General features: G+C 38.7%; 1 protein-coding gene across 8 annotated transcripts in view; it reads right to left on the reverse strand.

Annotated features, from left to right (window-relative positions):
- Positions 1–16,355, reverse strand: part of LEPR (leptin receptor) — a 122,740-nt gene that overhangs the window by 24,267 nt on the left and 82,118 nt on the right. For all 8 annotated transcript variants that reach the window (XM_078451811.2, XM_060621181.3, XM_060621183.3 and 5 more), the window contains 6 exons: positions 13,915–14,114; positions 11,985–12,133; positions 10,542–10,701; positions 10,340–10,422; positions 8,955–9,171; positions 397–579 (listed from right to left, as the gene is read on the reverse strand). In XM_078451811.2, coding sequence (XP_078307937.2) covers positions 397–579; positions 8,955–9,171; positions 10,340–10,422; positions 10,542–10,701; positions 11,985–12,133; positions 13,915–14,114 — 992 coding nt within the window. The remainder of the gene's footprint in view (positions 1–396; positions 580–8,954; positions 9,172–10,339; positions 10,423–10,541; positions 10,702–11,984; positions 12,134–13,914; positions 14,115–16,355) is intronic.

Consider the following 16,355-nt stretch of genomic DNA (forward strand, 5'->3'; position numbering starts at 1 on the left):
AAAAAATAGTCTAGAAAAAAAAAGGTAAAACTAGAAGCAAATAAATGTTCTCAAAAAAATAAATGGTTTAAGTAGACTTTAGAATAAGATGCTATATGATCATTAAAAATACGGATAAAAGGATTGGGGAGAAAAGAGAAACATGCTTGTGATATATCAAAGGAACAAATCAGAAAAAAAGTTGATAGATGATATGATTACAACGGTGTAAAATATTTTAAAAGGATCAAATGAAATAGAATTGAATGTTTATGATAAAGGGATAGAATTATATGTAGTAAGATGGCAGTATCATCTATATTTTTTAAGTTTTCATTAACTGGCTATGTTATTTGAACTAATAATCACTCTCCTACTACTCCATAAGAGAAACTTATTAAAGTACAGCAAACTTACCATGAATATAATACTTCTTAACGGATGAAGGGATTCTAAGCCATTTAGTTTCACTGTCTTCATTAAGAATTTTCCACTCAGTAATAAAATACATCAGAGAGTAATCACTGGGTGATAATTTCCAGGAAAGAAACACACAACTGCTGTTTAAAGGATAAGCACTGAGTGACTGCACGGTATTTACTGAGGGGAAAAGAAGGAAATTTGTTTTTAAATTCAAAATTAATGTAAAAAATCAAATACCCTCAAGGCACATATAACCTATTAGACAAAAGGAGAAGGAAGAAAAGGCTGACATTTATATAAATAAATATAATACAATTATTTTTGTACCACAGAGTCATGTATGCAGAAAGATGTGGGAATATATGCTATTGAGGAGAAACCAAAAACGGGATTTTGGATAGAGTCAAGGAAGTTGCTCGCCACTGGAATACTGCCCAAGCTTATTAATCATCCCCTCTACTTCTCTCCAAACTCTTCTCTCCTGCTGATGGAGTTGTGCTTTCAAAGAACAAATCTGATCATTTAACACCCTCCTCACAGAGTCTCACTTAAAAGCCTCCACTGGAGGGGTGCCTGGGTAGCTCAGTGAGTTGAGCATCCGACTCTTGATCTCAGCTCAGGTCTTGATCTCAGGGTTGTGAGTTCAAGCCCCACAATGGACTCTGTGCTGGGCATGAAGCCTACTTTTAAAAAAAAAGCCTCCACTGCCTCCACTGTATTTCCATATGTGAGGATAATAATTCCTTTATGTCCTCTCCTATGCCACAAGGACTTTCGGTCAGACTCCTACTCTCTCAAGAGCCAATGCTCTTTTGGGGAAGTTTCATTCCTATACTGCTTGCTTAAGAAAGCCTCTCTAATCCTCAATACCAAGTCAGGTTCCTATTTTATTTTCTTTTATAAAATTATATTCCTCTCCTGGAAACATTTATCTCAGTTTGTAAATAAGCATCAACTTGTATGATTATTTGATTATTTGTTAATTAAATAATCAAAAAGTTGATTCGGCTCTGTGGATACTGAGACCATTATAGTTTTTCTCACATTGGAGTTCCCACCACCTAACACAGTGCAGCATTCAATAAATATTTCTAGAACATCTTGATGGAAAATATTTTTAGTGTAAAACATTGTGTAGATGCTATGGAACTTACAAGAAGCTTACACTATACGTACAAAACTAATCATTAATATAAGGCAAGATATAAAATACCTTAAGAAAGGTAGGAAGCACCCCAATTTAGGACATACCTAATCAAAGCAATAAGCAAAGACTTCATGGAAGAGATTAGTAGAGATACAGGAGATTTGAATTTTCCATTAAAAAGTTACACTTTGAAGGGAGGGAAGATGGCGGCGTAGAAGGACGCTGGGCTCACCGCGCGTCCTGCTGATCACTTAGATTCCACCTACACCTGCCTAAAGAACCCAGAAAACCCCCAGAGGATTAGCAAAACGGAGTCTCCAGAGCCAAGCGCAGACGAGAGGCCCACGGAAGAGGGTAGGAAGGGCGGTGAGGCGGTGCGCGCTCCACGGACTGGCGGGAGGGAGCCGGGGCGGAGGGGCGGCTCGCTGGCCAAGCAGAACCCCCGAGTCTGGCTTGCAAAAGCGGAGGGGCCTGACGGACTGTGTTCCGACAGCCAGCGCGACTTAGCGTCTGGGAGGTCATAAGTTAACAGCTCTGCTCAGAAAGTGGGAAGGCTGGAGGACAAAGGGAGGGAGAGCTGCTGAGCCCCTGGACGGCAGAGCTCAGCTTGGCGGGGAACAAAGGCGCTCGCCAGCGCCATCTCCCTCACCCATCCCCCAGCCAAAATCCCAAAGGGAACCAGTTCCTGCCAGGGAACTTGCTCGCTCAGCGCAAACACCCAACGCTGTGCTTCTGCGGAGCCAAACCTCAGGCAGCGGATCTGACTCCCTCCCGCTGCCACAGGGCCCCTCCTGAAGTGGATCACCTAAGGAGAAGCGAGCTAAGCCTGCCCCTCCTGCCCCCGTGCACCTTGCCTACCCACCCCAGCTAATACGCCAGATCCCCAGCACCACAAGCCTGGCAGTGTGCAAGTAGCCCAGACGGGACACGCCACCCCACAGTGAATCCCGCCCCTAGGAGAGGGGAAGAGAAGGCACACACCAGTCTGACTGTGGCCCCAGCGGTGGGCTGGGGGCAGACATCAGGTTGGACTGCGGCCCCGCCCACCAACTCCAGTTATACACCACAGCACAGGGGAAGTGCCCTGCAGGTCCTCACCACTCCAGGGACTATCCAAAATGACCAAACGGAAGAATTCCCCTCAGAAGAATCTCCAGGAAATAACAACAGCTAATGAACTGATCAAAAAGGATTTAAATAATATAACAGAAAGTGAATTTAGAATAATAGTCATAAAATTAATCGCTGGGCTTGAAAACAGTATAGAGAACAGCAGAGAATCTCTTGCCACAGGGATCAAGGGACTAAGGAACAGTCATGAGGAGCTGAAAAGCACTTTAAACGAAATGCAAAACAAAATGGAAATGATGACAGCTTGGATTGAAGAGGCAGAGGAGAGAATAGGTGAACTAGAAGATAAAGTTATGGAAAAAGAGGAAGCTGAGAGAAAGAGAGATAAAAAAATCCAGGAGTATGAGGGGAAAATTAGAGAACTAAGTGATACACTAAAAAGAAATAATATACGCATAATTGGTATCCCAGAGGAGGAAGAGAGAGGGAAAGGTGCTGAAGGGGTACTTGAAGAAATAATTGCTGAGAACTTCCCTGAACTGGGGAAGGAAAAAGGCGTTGAAATCCAAGAGGCACAGAGAACTCCCTTCAGACGTAACTTGAATCGATCTTCTGCACGACATATCATACTGAAACTGGCAAAATACAAGGATAAAGAGAAAATTCTGAAAGCAGCAAGGGATAAACGTGCCCTCACATATAAAGGGAGACCTATAAGACTCGTGACTGATCTCTCCTTTGAAACTTGGCAGGCCAGAAAGGCTTGGCACGATATCTTCAGTGTGCTAAACAGAAAAAATATGCAGCCGAGAATCCTTTATCCAGCAAGTCTGTCATTTAGAATAGAAGGAGAGATAAAGGTCTTCCCAAACAAACAAAAACTGAAGGAATTTGTCACCACGAAACCAGCCCTACAAGAGATCCTAAGGGGGATCCTGTGAGACAAAGTACCAGAGACATCACTACAAGCATAAAACATACAGACATCACAATGACTCTAAACCCGTATCTTTCTATAATAACACTGAATGTAAATGGATTAAATGCGCCAACCAAAAGACATAGGCTATCAGAATGGATAAAAAAACAAGACCCATCTATTTGCTGTCTACAAGAGACTCATTTTAGATCTGAGGACACCTTTAGATTGAGAGTGAGGGGATGGAGAACTATTTATCATGCTACTGGAAGCCAAAAGAAAGCTGGAGTAGCCATACTTATATCAGACAAACTAGACTTTAAATTAAAGGCTGTAACAAGAGATGAAGAAGGGCATTATATAATAATCACAGGGTCTATCCATCCGGAAGAGCTAACAATTATAAATGTCTATGCGCCAAATACCCGAGCCCCCAGATATATAAAACAATTACTCATAAACATAAGCAACCTTATTGATAAGAATGTGGTCATTGCAGGGGACTTTAACACCCCACTTACAGAAATGGATAGATCATCTAGACACACGGTCAATAAAGAAACAAGGGCCCTGAATGATACATTGGATCAGATGGACTTGACAGATATATTTAGAACTCTGCATCCCAAAGCAACAGAATATACTTTCTTCTCGAGTGCACATGGAACATTCTCCAAGATAGATCACATTCTGGGTCACAAAACAGCCCTTCATAAGTTTACAAGAATTGAAATTATACCATGCATACTTTCAGACCACAATGCTATGAAGCTTGAAATCAACCACAGGAAAAAGTCTGGAAAACCTCCAAAAGCATGGAGGTTAAAGAACACCCTACTAACGAATGAGTGGGTCAACCAGGCAATTAGAGAAGAAATTAAAAAATATATGGAAACAAACGAAAATGAAAATACAACAATCCAAACGCTTTGGGACGCAGCGAAAGCAGTCCTGAGAGGAAAATACATTGCAATCCAGGCCTATCTCAAGAAACAAGAAAAATCCCAAATACAAAATCTAACAGCACACCTAAAGGAAATAGAAGCAGAGCAGCAAAGGCAGCCTAAACCCAGCAGAAGAAGAGAAATAATAAAGATCAGAGCAGAAATAAACAATATAGAATCTAACAAAAACTGTAGAGCAGATCAACGAAACCAAGAGTTGGTTTTTTGAAAAAATTAACAAAATTGACAAACCTCTAGCCAGGCTTCTCAAAAAGAAAAGGGAGATGACCCAAATAGATAAAATCATGAATGAAAATGGAATGATTACAACCAATCCCTCAGAGATACAAACAATTATCAGGGAATACTATGAAAAATTATATGCCAACAAATTGGACAACCTGGAAGAAATGGACAAATTCCTAAACACCCACACTCTTCCAAAACTCAATCAGGAGGAAATAGAAAGCTTGAACAGACCCATAACCAGCGAAGAAATTGAATCGGTTATCAAGAATCTCCCAAAAAATAAGAGTCCAGGACCAGATGGCTTCCCAGGGGAGTTCTACCAGACATTTAAAGCAGAGATAATACCTATCCTTCTCAAGCTATTCCAAGAAATAGAAAGGGAAGGAAAACTTCCAGACTCATTCTATGAAGCCAGTATTACTTTGATTCCTAAACCAGACAGAGACCCAGTAAAAAAAGAGAACTACAGGCCAATATCCCTGATGAATATGGATGCAAAAATTCTCAATAAGATACTAGCAAATCGAATTCAACAGCATATAAAAAGAATTATTCACCATGATCAAGTGGGATTCATTCCTGGGATGCAGGGCTGGTTCAACATTCGCAAATCGATCAACGTGATACATCACATTAATAAAAGAAAAGAGAAGAACCATATGATCCTGTCAATCGATGCAGAAAAGGCCTTTGACAAAATCCAGCACCCTTTCTTAATAAAAACCCTTGAGAAAGTCGGGATAGAAGGAACATACTTAAAGATCATAAAAGCCATTTATGAAAAGCCCACAGCTAACATCATCCTCAACGGGGAAAAACTGAGAGCTTTTTCCCTGAGATCAGGAACACGACAGGGATGCCCACTCTCACCGCTGCTGTTTAACATAGTGCTGGAAGTTCTAGCATCAGCAATCAGACAACAAAAGGAAATCAAAGGCATCAAAATTGGCAAGGATGAAGTCAAGCTTTCGCTTTTTGCAGATGACATGATATTATACATGGAAAATCCGATAGACTCCACCAAAAGTGTGCTAGAACTGATACATGAATTCAGCAAAGTTGCAGGATACAAAATCAATGTACAGAAATCAGTTGCATTCTTATACACTAACAATGAAGCAACAGAAAGACAAATAAAGAAAGTGATCCCGTTCACAATTGCACCAAGAAGCATAAAGTACCTAGGAATAAATCTAACCAAAGATGTACAAGATCTGTATGCTGAAAACTATACAAAGCTTATGCAGGTAATTGAAGAAGATATAAAGAAATGGAAAGACATTCCCTGCTCATGGATTGGAAAAATAAATATTGTCAAAATGTCAATACTACCCAAAGCTATCTACACATTCAATGCAATCCCAATCAAAACTGCACCAGCATTCTTCTCGAAACTAGAACAAGCAATCCTAAAATTCATATGGAACCACAAAAGGCCCCGAATAGCCAAAGTAATTTTGAAGAAGAAGACCAAAGCAGGAGGCATCACAATCCCAGACTTTAGCCTCTACTACAAAGCTGTCATCATCAAGACAGCATGGTATTGGCATAAAAACAGACACATAGACCAATGGAATAGAATAGAAACCCCAGAACTAGACCCACAAACGTATGGCCAACTCATCTTTCACAAAGCAGGAAAGAACATCCAATGGAAAAAAGACAGTCTCTTTAACAAATGGTGCTGGGAGAACTGGACAGCAACATGCAGAAGGTTGAAACTAGACCACTTTCTCACACCATTCACAAAAATAAACTCAAAATGGATAAAGGACCTGAATGTGAGACAGGAAACCATCAAAACCTTAGAGGAGAAAGCAGGAAAAGACCTCTCTGACCTCAGCCGTAGCAATCTCTTACTCGGCACATCCCCAAAGGCAAGGGAATTAAAAGCAAAAGTGAATTACTGGGACCTTATGAAGATAAAAAGCTTCTGCACAGCAAAGGAAACAACCAACAAAACTAAAAGGCAACCAACGGAATGGGAAAAGATATTTGCAAATGACATATCGGACAAAGGGCTAGTATCCAAAATCTATAAAGAGCTCACCAAACTCCACACCCGAAAAACAAATAACCCAGTGAAGAAACGGGCAGAAAACATGAATAGACACTTCTCTAAAGAAGACATCCGGATGGCCAACAGGCACATGAAAAGAGGTTCAACGTCGCTCCTTATCAGGGAAATACAAATCAAAACCACACTCAGATATCACCTCACGCCAGTCAGAGTGGCCATAATGAACAAATCAGGAGACTATAGATGCTGGAGAGGATGTGGAGAAACGGGAACCCTCTTGCACTGTTGGTGGGAATGCAAATTGGTGCAGCCTCTCTGGAAAGCAGTGTGGAGGTTCCTCAGAAAATTAAAAATAGACCTACCCTATGACCCAGCAATAGCACTGCTAGGAATTTATCCAAGGGATACAGGAGTACTGATGTATAGGGGCACTTGTACCCCAATGTTTATAGCAGCACTCTCAACAATAGCCAAATTATGGAAAGAGCCTAAATGTCCATCAACTGATGAATGGATAAAGAAATTGTGGTTTATATACACAATGGAATACTACGTGGCAATGAGAAAAAATGAAATATGGCCTTTTGTAGCAACGTGGATGGAACTGGAGAGTGTGATGCTAAGTGAAATAAGCCATACAGAGAAAGACAGATACCATATGGTTTCACTCTTATGTGGATCCTGAGAAACGTAACAGAAACCCATGGGGGAGGGGAAGGAAAAAAAAAAAAAAAAGAGGTTAGAGTGGGAGAGAGCCAAAACATAAGAGACTGTTAAAAACTGAGAACAAACTGAGGGTTGATGGGGGGTGGGAGGGAGGGGAGGGTGGGTGATGGGTATTGAGGAGGGCACCTTTTGGGATGAGCACTGGGTGTTGTATGGAAACCAATTTGACAGTAAATTTCATATATTAAAAAATAAAAAAAATTAAAAAAATAAAATAAAAAAAATAAAAAAAATAAAAAGTTACACTTTGAATATGTAATGCAGATTGGAAACTCCTATTAAAGGCAGTTCTCAATTCTCTAATCAAATATATCAAAATTAATTAAAGAAGGGGGGCGCCTGGGTGGCGCAGTCGGTTAAGCGTCCGACTTCAGTCAGGTCACGATCTCGCGGTCTGTGAGTTCGAGCCCCGCGTCAGGCTCTGGGCTGATGGCTCGGAGCCTGGAGCCTGTTTCTGATTCTGTGTCTCCCTCTCTCTCTGCCCCTCCCCCGTTCATGCTCTGTCTCTCTCTGTCCCAAAAATAAATAAAAAACGTTGAAAAAAAAATTAAAAAAAAAAAAAGAAGGTTCATCACTTTTTTAAAAAGTGTATTTATTTATTTTGAGAGAGAGCATGGAAGAGGAGCAGAGAGAGAGGAAGAGAGAGAGAATCCCAGGCCCCATGCTGTCAGAGTGGAGCCTGATATAGGGCTTGAACTCATGAACTGTGAGCCAAAACAAAGAGTTGGATGCTTAACTGACTGAGCCACCACAGAGCCCCAGTTCATCACTTGTATTAAATGAAGAACAGGGGTGCCTGGGTGGGTGAGTCGGTTAAGCAGCCGACTTTGGCTCAGGTCGTGATCTCGCGGTCCGTGAGTTCGAGCCCCGCGTTGGGCTCTGTGCTGACAGCTCAGAGCCTGGAGCCTGTTTCAGATTCTGTGTCTCCCTCTCTCTGACCCTCCCCCATTCATGCTCTGTCTCTCTCTGTCTCAAAAATAAATAAAAATGTTAAAAAAATTTTTTTTAATGAAGAACAGATTAATTTTCCAGTCTGAACAATTACTTGCATCCATATGTCATACTATTACATATGTATGTAATAAATATAATACACACATGTACCTGTACTTACTTTTACACACACACACACACACACACACACACACACACACACAGAGGCAGGGAGAGAGAGATTAATTCACGTACAACTTGCATTGATCCAAAAGGTTTAGGTATTAGATTTACTAGAATATTCTCATTTATCATAATATTATTTCAACATGGTTCTACCACATGAAAACCCAAGGACCATATTATATAACCAGGGTACAACCTGCTTTGCTGTTTTTCAGAAAAGAAGAAATTAAAGACAGGAGACAGACTTACAGATTCAGGGAACTGCAGGCTTCTTGGAAGATCATTTAGAATGGGAGGAGTTTGTAAAAAGTAAATATTGAAAGGGGCACAGGTTTACCACCCTGTACCCTTTCTTACCTTTGCTCATAGGCCATGAGAATGTCAAATTAAAATTCACAAAAGAAGCACCAATTGAATTGACGGCCAGAACTGTAACAGAATGTGCTTGCTCTGTCCACAAGAAAGTGAATTGAGTATGATTTCCCACATCTTCTGACCATGTTCCATTGCGGGAAGTATGATGTTTTACCACATATTTTCTTACACTACACAATGAGTCATTTTTCATCAGAGGCTGTAGTAAACATGAAAATTGATTAGTTTAAGGGCTCCCGTGCTTTTTATATCAACCAAGCTCATGAACTCTTCTTACATGTTTCCCACTGGGAGGCAGGGGCAGACCAGGGCAAGCCCTGTCTAGTTCAAGGCTGAAGTATGGGGAGGTGAGGTAGGAGAGGGCTGGTGTCTGACAGAGACACAATGAAGTCATCGGGATGGGTATACAGCACAGGAAACTTATTTTTTTCCTTAAGACTCAGGGAATAAATCATTTAAGTATAATTAATTATGATACAATTAGGACACTTTTCCACTGAGAAGTTTCACACTAATTTTAGAGAAAAGAAAGACCGGCAGAGAGTCAAGAGTTTCCTCATCTGAAAAACCAACAACGAGTAACCATCTGGTTCTGTAAAGCAACAAGAAAGAGCTGAAAAGATATTAATCATCATTTATGTTAACCCCAGTGTCATTTGTTATCTCTTCTTCTCTTAATCGTTGCTAATTCAAGTACTGGAGGCTATCAGAACCATGTATACGGCATCCCAGAATTTCTGCCCGATCATTAAAAAAAAAATCATACCAGATCACTGATGATTCCATGTAAAATACATATCTAGTCCAATTCTGTTCTTCCATTCTACAGAGCATTAACAATATACCCCACTTCCTCCATTACTGCCACCTGTTTCAAATAAGATTCAGTGCTGCCAATGCTTTACAAACCCATCAAAAACGACTCTATACAGTCAACTGGAAGTGTCTCTCCATATATATTTTTTTGTCATCGAGATTCCTCAAAATCAGAAATAACAGAAAAAAAATAAACACAAACACATACACATGTATGCCTGCGGGGTGCGGAACAATCTGGGTAGGTGGGGAGTAGAATTTTATCAGATATCATCTAGTCCAGCTCTACATTTATACAGATGAGAAAATTGAGGCTGAAGCATCTAAGCAACTTTGCCAAAATAATGCTGACCTCGCTGTAATATACTCAGCTGAGAATAGAATGAAGTTCCCTAACTCCATGCCAGCGCATTGTAGCTCTCTGCAATCACATCTCAAAACTGAAATGAAATACTGGACTGCAGAACCTAAAAAATGACAGGATTATGAACAATGAAGTCTTTCATAAGTATAAAAATAAAATTTAAGAGTAATATAAAAAGCAGGAATACCTTCCAAAGTAAAGTAACATTTCTCTCTTTTTTAGTGGTGTCTTCATTAATTATTCTCCAAACTTCAGGTCCTCTGGTAGGAACTGCAGAAGGACAAGGAGCCCAAGTTGTACACGTGCTCTCAGAAGGAATAGTTTTTAGTCCTATTGGAAACACACATCCTCATGCATTTTTAAGACACATTTACAAAATCTCTACAGACCTTTTATATCTGTGACAACTGTGTAGGCTGGATTACTCCAATTGCTCCAATATCCCAGCCCATCCAGCCTCTTACAGCGCACCTGAACAGCATAGACAGCACACAGATCTGGCACCAGGACGCTGGCAGAATTGGATTTTGCATCATGCACCTCATACATCTGTAAAATAAACTCAAGCATTAGAGTAACCATTACCAACACCTATGTAGCTAAAGGGCCCTGAAGTGCATTCTATTTAAAACCTTAATACTATTCCAAAATTAACAGAGGGCTGACTTTGTGTTTTCTGGCTATAGAAATATGTGACTTGGATCTTGAGCTCCTTCAAGTGAAGGATTATCTTAGTCATCTGTGGTCTCCTCAGGCCAAGATTTGGACTGACCTACTTGCAACCTCACTCTCAGCTGTTCTCAACTCTATTACTAATTTATGTCCACTAATCCTCTACCCACAGAAATTCTTAATAATTTTAACTGAGTGGTTACATAGTGATATCTCTGATAGTCTCTTCAATAAGATGGTAAACTGTCACATTCCTTTCTGCTAAAATCATGATGATCTAAAGGCATAATTAGGGTTCCTAATATTCCTGGGTCTTTGCCGGCTGCCATCTGAAAACTGACGTGGCCTGTCACCATATGCACACTTGCCACTATGGGTGTGGTTTTAATTGTTTGGTAAAAGCAGCTTCTTCCAAAATGTGTCCCTTTGAACATAAGTGTACTAAAGAATATTAGATGTTAAAGGAAAAAGAGTTCCTTGGTAAATTGAGTTTGAGAAACACAGAATAAAATAAAGTCACAAATATTACTTTGATGCAGGACCTATCTAAACCTTTAATATGTAACCCAGTGCAGTTCTGTACTAGGAACACACAGTGATACAGGGGTTCCTACATTTATTCATCCATGCAATCTTTTTTCAAGGAATAGTTCAATGTTCTGTCAAACTCATTTTGGGAAATGATGGGTTACAGGAAATGTCATAACTTTAAAGGGTTAGACCTAGGGGTGCCTGGGTGGCTCAGTCAGTTAAGTGCCCAACTTCAGCTCAGGTCATGATCACATGGTTCATGAGTTTGAGCCCTACATTGGGCTCTCTGCTGCCAGCACAGAGCCTGCTTCAGATCCTCTGCCCCTTCTCTCTCTCTCTCTGCCCTTCCCCCACTCATTCTCTCTCTGTCTCTGTCTATCTCTATCTCTCTCAAAAATAAACATGAAAACAATTCTTTTAAAAAGAATTTAAACCTATAGAAACATCTACTTTGTAGAAATATCTTTTTTTAAACCTATAGAAATATCTACTTAACAAAAACAGCTACAGAATACAGGAAGATGTACATTTGTGCCAATAAAATAAATCTTATGCAATAAAATCCTTAAACACTTATAAGAAATAACATTTAGTGAGGCAAGCTGAAGACATTTCTAGGTAAAATGTACCTTCCACTGTACTTCTTTCCCACTTAAGCCGTAGCGAATCTGGAATTTAAGATTATTCTCTGGAAAGACTGGCTTTTCCCAAGATATTTTCAATAATCCAATTTTTACAGTAATTTCCACTTTCACACTGGATGGAGGCAGTGGTTTCACTAGAAAATTTAAAAATAGTACTGTATAACAGTAATTTAAACAGTGAGAATATTTTTAAAACATTATCATGATGTTATAATCTTTTATACTCTATAAAGCAGTATCTCCTCAAAGGAGATTAAAAAAAAAAAAAAATAGTACAAGTCAATGTGCAAACTCAGCATATTTGGGAACTAAAAGTCCCAACATCCCAGCACAGTAGTATGAACTCTGAAGCTCTGCACTTATAATACCTTAAGACTGTTGATGACCAAAACCTCTAAACCTTTTCATTTCTAATGTTTCTCATGCTTATCCAATTCTTCATATATGAAGAAGACATTCTTGACCAACAGTAAGATGACATACATTTCAACTCCTGAAAAGTTAATTCCTCCTCAGAAAAGGAAGTATGAATATGTGAGAGATGCTAAGACATTCAATCTGTGATCTTACTTGACTGAATCATATGGATATCATATGGATATATTCCATGAATATCTAGTTTGCAGAAAGGATACTTTAAAGTACAAGAGTTTTCATGATCCCTACAACATGCATTTATGGGTGATAAACTAGTCACAGGGCACTTACATGTCTAGCCCATGTTTACAAAGCTAGTAACACATGGAACTGGCATTTGGATCCTCAAGTTGAATCTCCACCTTGTTTTCTAGTACTAAGTAGGCAGTATAAGCCTAACTTAAACTCCTAATTTTAGTACTGAAAAGAATAACATCAAAGGTTGTTCTGATAACATATAGAACTGAATTCATAGTGTCATATATTACATGTGAAGTTATTAATGTGCGTGTTTGTGGGGTAGAGAGTGGTAGGAGGGTTCCATGCTATTCCAAGATACGTAGTACCAGAGAAGTACTCCTTACAGTAAAATCCCTTTAAGTGGAACAAAACTAAATAGTATGTGTGTATGCATGTGCGTGTGTGTGCACATGCGCGCACGTGGGGGAGGAAATCAATTAATTGGGACTCTATGGTAATAAAAAAAACCCTAAATATTATCATTTTATCATACATTTAACAAAATATAGGTTTTAATTCAGATGTGTACTAATTATTTGAAAATATAACGAATCAAATACGGATTTTTGGCATAATTTCCCAACAAAATAGTATATAGGACCAAAGATATTCTTTTACCTCTATTGCATAATCATAAATAGGTCATTTCTCAAAGATTTTGCAGCAATATTGGAGGGATATATTATACTTTTCAATATATTCTTTCAATATATTCTTAATCCTTTGAAATCAGTGGATCTTTTTTAAGCGTATTTAAAAATGTCATGATGGTATCTTCTTTATCTATTTTTTTCTTGTTCAGTGTAGTCATTTTGAATCTCTCGGTAGCCTACACAGCCTCACAAATTAAACTCTCTGGTTATGACTACTCAGATTACAAAATCCATCACAATACCCAAATTAAATTTCTAAACTAAAAACACCAAATGTTTTCATAAGTACATTGGGAGAAAAACAAAGCAGTGCATTATTTACAATAATATTACTGCTACATTTTATTACCAATGACCAATATAACTTATCAAATTATATGCTGAAAGTATTCCTATTACAAAAACATTGTGCTATAAGTAACTTAAAAAAATAAAAACAGTAAAACTTTCTAAGGTTGATTGTCTTTTCAATTCCACTATAAACACACAAAATTTTGTTTAAAAATAGTGTTATCTGAAAATGGTAAAACACAACAATTACCATGAATCAACCTGAATCCAAATCTGCTAATAAAAATGAAGACAAACAACACAGTTTGACATACCCACAGAATCAGGAACAACACACGTTGGTGGAGAGTCAAGTGAACCCAAAGAGTGATTGATTCTAATCCACATTGTATAGCCGGACAATAGAAAGATTGGCTGAAATACGCATTCATAAAAACCATCTCTCTGCAAATGGCAATCTTTAGATTCAGATATGGGATGAATAGATGGAACATCAGAGCAGTAAAGGCTGCTCCTTAAAAGATACGAGAACACTCAGTTAATATACAACATTGATGAAAACGGTAAGATATATGAGAGAACGCCATAGATTTTATTCCACTTAAAATAGATGTTCTTATTGGAAATGCATTTTTGATTTCCCCACTGTATCACAATTTTATGTATTTCCATAAAAATGACAACAAACCTTATTAAATATTTTATTAGATACTAAGTGGAAATGCAAATAAAATAATTGGTATTCCTTCTCTACGGATCCAAGTAGAGGTAGAACCTACGACTCTGAAGTTAAGTTAATATTATATTTAAGTGATTATCATTTTAAAAGTATGGATCACAAGTAGTATTGGAGCATTCCTGAGATGGGAAGGAAGATAAATCCCTTACACTTTAAATATGGATTAAATTCCACCAGAAACTGAAGACATAACTTATGATAGTAAATTATAGCTTAATTGACAATGTCCTAGTATTTTCCAGTTCGGAGCATTACAATGAAAACAATACCAATCTTTGATTTATATCTGAATCATATAGTTAAATATATAATGCATTTTCTCGGAGAAGAAAATTAAGAAAGCAATTTTTATAACTGTGTCCCAGTCAACACTCTACCTCAGAACATATGAAGCATTTTTCCTTTTCTTTGAAATAGCCCTTCTGCCACTATTTGCTCTGAACATGGTATTTAAGTGGTTAAATTAGCATTTTCTGTTTCCATAAAAATGGAGTAAGGAGGTTACAAGAAAATGAGAAACCTATATTCTTATGTTTCTCGGTCTATTTTTTGTGACATTTTCCTGCCTATCTCCTCAAAATTACAATCATTGGGGTGTCTGTGTGTGAATGAGTGCTAGTGGGGAGAGGGGAGAGATGAGAACAAGGCATGGGGAGTCATCTGTGGTAAAAAGAACCGTGACCATGTACAGAAACACAGTAATGCTCCATTTGGAATGCAAAGGTTATATCTTTGTCATCATGACAGCAATAGCCATTTACTGAATATCTACCAGGAGAAATTCTATCACTTAACTATAATTAAATGGAATTTATTATTAATTCTCACGGAAACCTTGTAAGTCCTATTATTCACTCCATTTTACAGACAAGGAAATCGAGGCTTAGAGAGATTTAAAAAACTCGCCACAGTACATGCAGGAGTTTCATACTCGTCTGTAAATATTAGCGATTTAATTGAGGTACAGAGCTTATGTGATGATCATCCACAAACACCTTTTTTAATGTGAAAATGTTATGGAAGGAACATAAAGACAGATTATAAAAGTAAAATGGCATCCCATGAACATTCTATTGATTTTAAAATGCTACTATCAAGTAAGATGAAGCCAGCTATTATTCCCATGTAAGAAATGTAGAAATTGCCCCATTTTTCTACCACTACATAAGAATAGACTGGTCATGGGGTGCCTGGGTGGCTCAGTCGGTTGAGCGCCCGACTTTGGCTCAGGTCATGATCTCCTGGTACATGAGTTTGAGCCCCATGTCTGGCTCTGTGCTGACAGCTCAGAGCCTGGAGCCTGTTTCAGATTCCTTGTCTCCCTGTCTCTCTGCTCCTCCCCTGCTCACGCTCTGTCTCTCTCTCCCAAAAATATAAAACATTACAAAAAAATTTTTTTTAAAGAATAGACTAGTCACTTTAGGGACAGAATTCAGATCACAGTATTTGAGGAAGGGGATTTGTTTTTCACGTAGAAAATTTAGATTTTAAGAATAAATGAGTGGGGCGCCTGGGTGGCTCAGTTGGGTAAGCGTCTGACTTCAGCTCAGGTCATGATCTCACAGTTCGTGAGTTCAAGCCCCGTGTCAAGCTCTGTGCTGACAGCTCAGAGCCTGGAGCCTGCTTCGGATTCTGTCTCTCACTCTCTCACTCTCCCTCCCTCTCTCTCTCTCTCTCTCTCTCTGCCCCTCCCTGGCTCATGCTCTCTGTCTCAAAAATAAAAATAAAAACATTAAAAAAAAAAGAATAAATGAGGACAAGGGATACAAACTGGAAGGCCCCAGTATGAACACAAATTGAGACAGCGTGTTTGAGAGCAGTATATATCACTGAAAACTACTAAGAGAGATTATAAAAATAAAAATGTATCTACCTCCTCCTAATCAAGAGTTCTATTACTTCAGATGATACTACAGGAAGATGATGTCTTGGAATCATTTCAAAACAGGGAAGCACAAAAATAAACAAGCATAAATTACTCTTTATCATAACACTTCACTCCTTATTAAGCATTTC

This window comes from Panthera onca, chromosome C1, assembly GCF_046562875.1.
Source record: "Panthera onca isolate mPanOnc1 chromosome C1, mPanOnc1 haplotype 2, whole genome shotgun sequence".
Taxonomy (NCBI): domain Eukaryota; kingdom Metazoa; phylum Chordata; class Mammalia; order Carnivora; family Felidae; genus Panthera; species Panthera onca.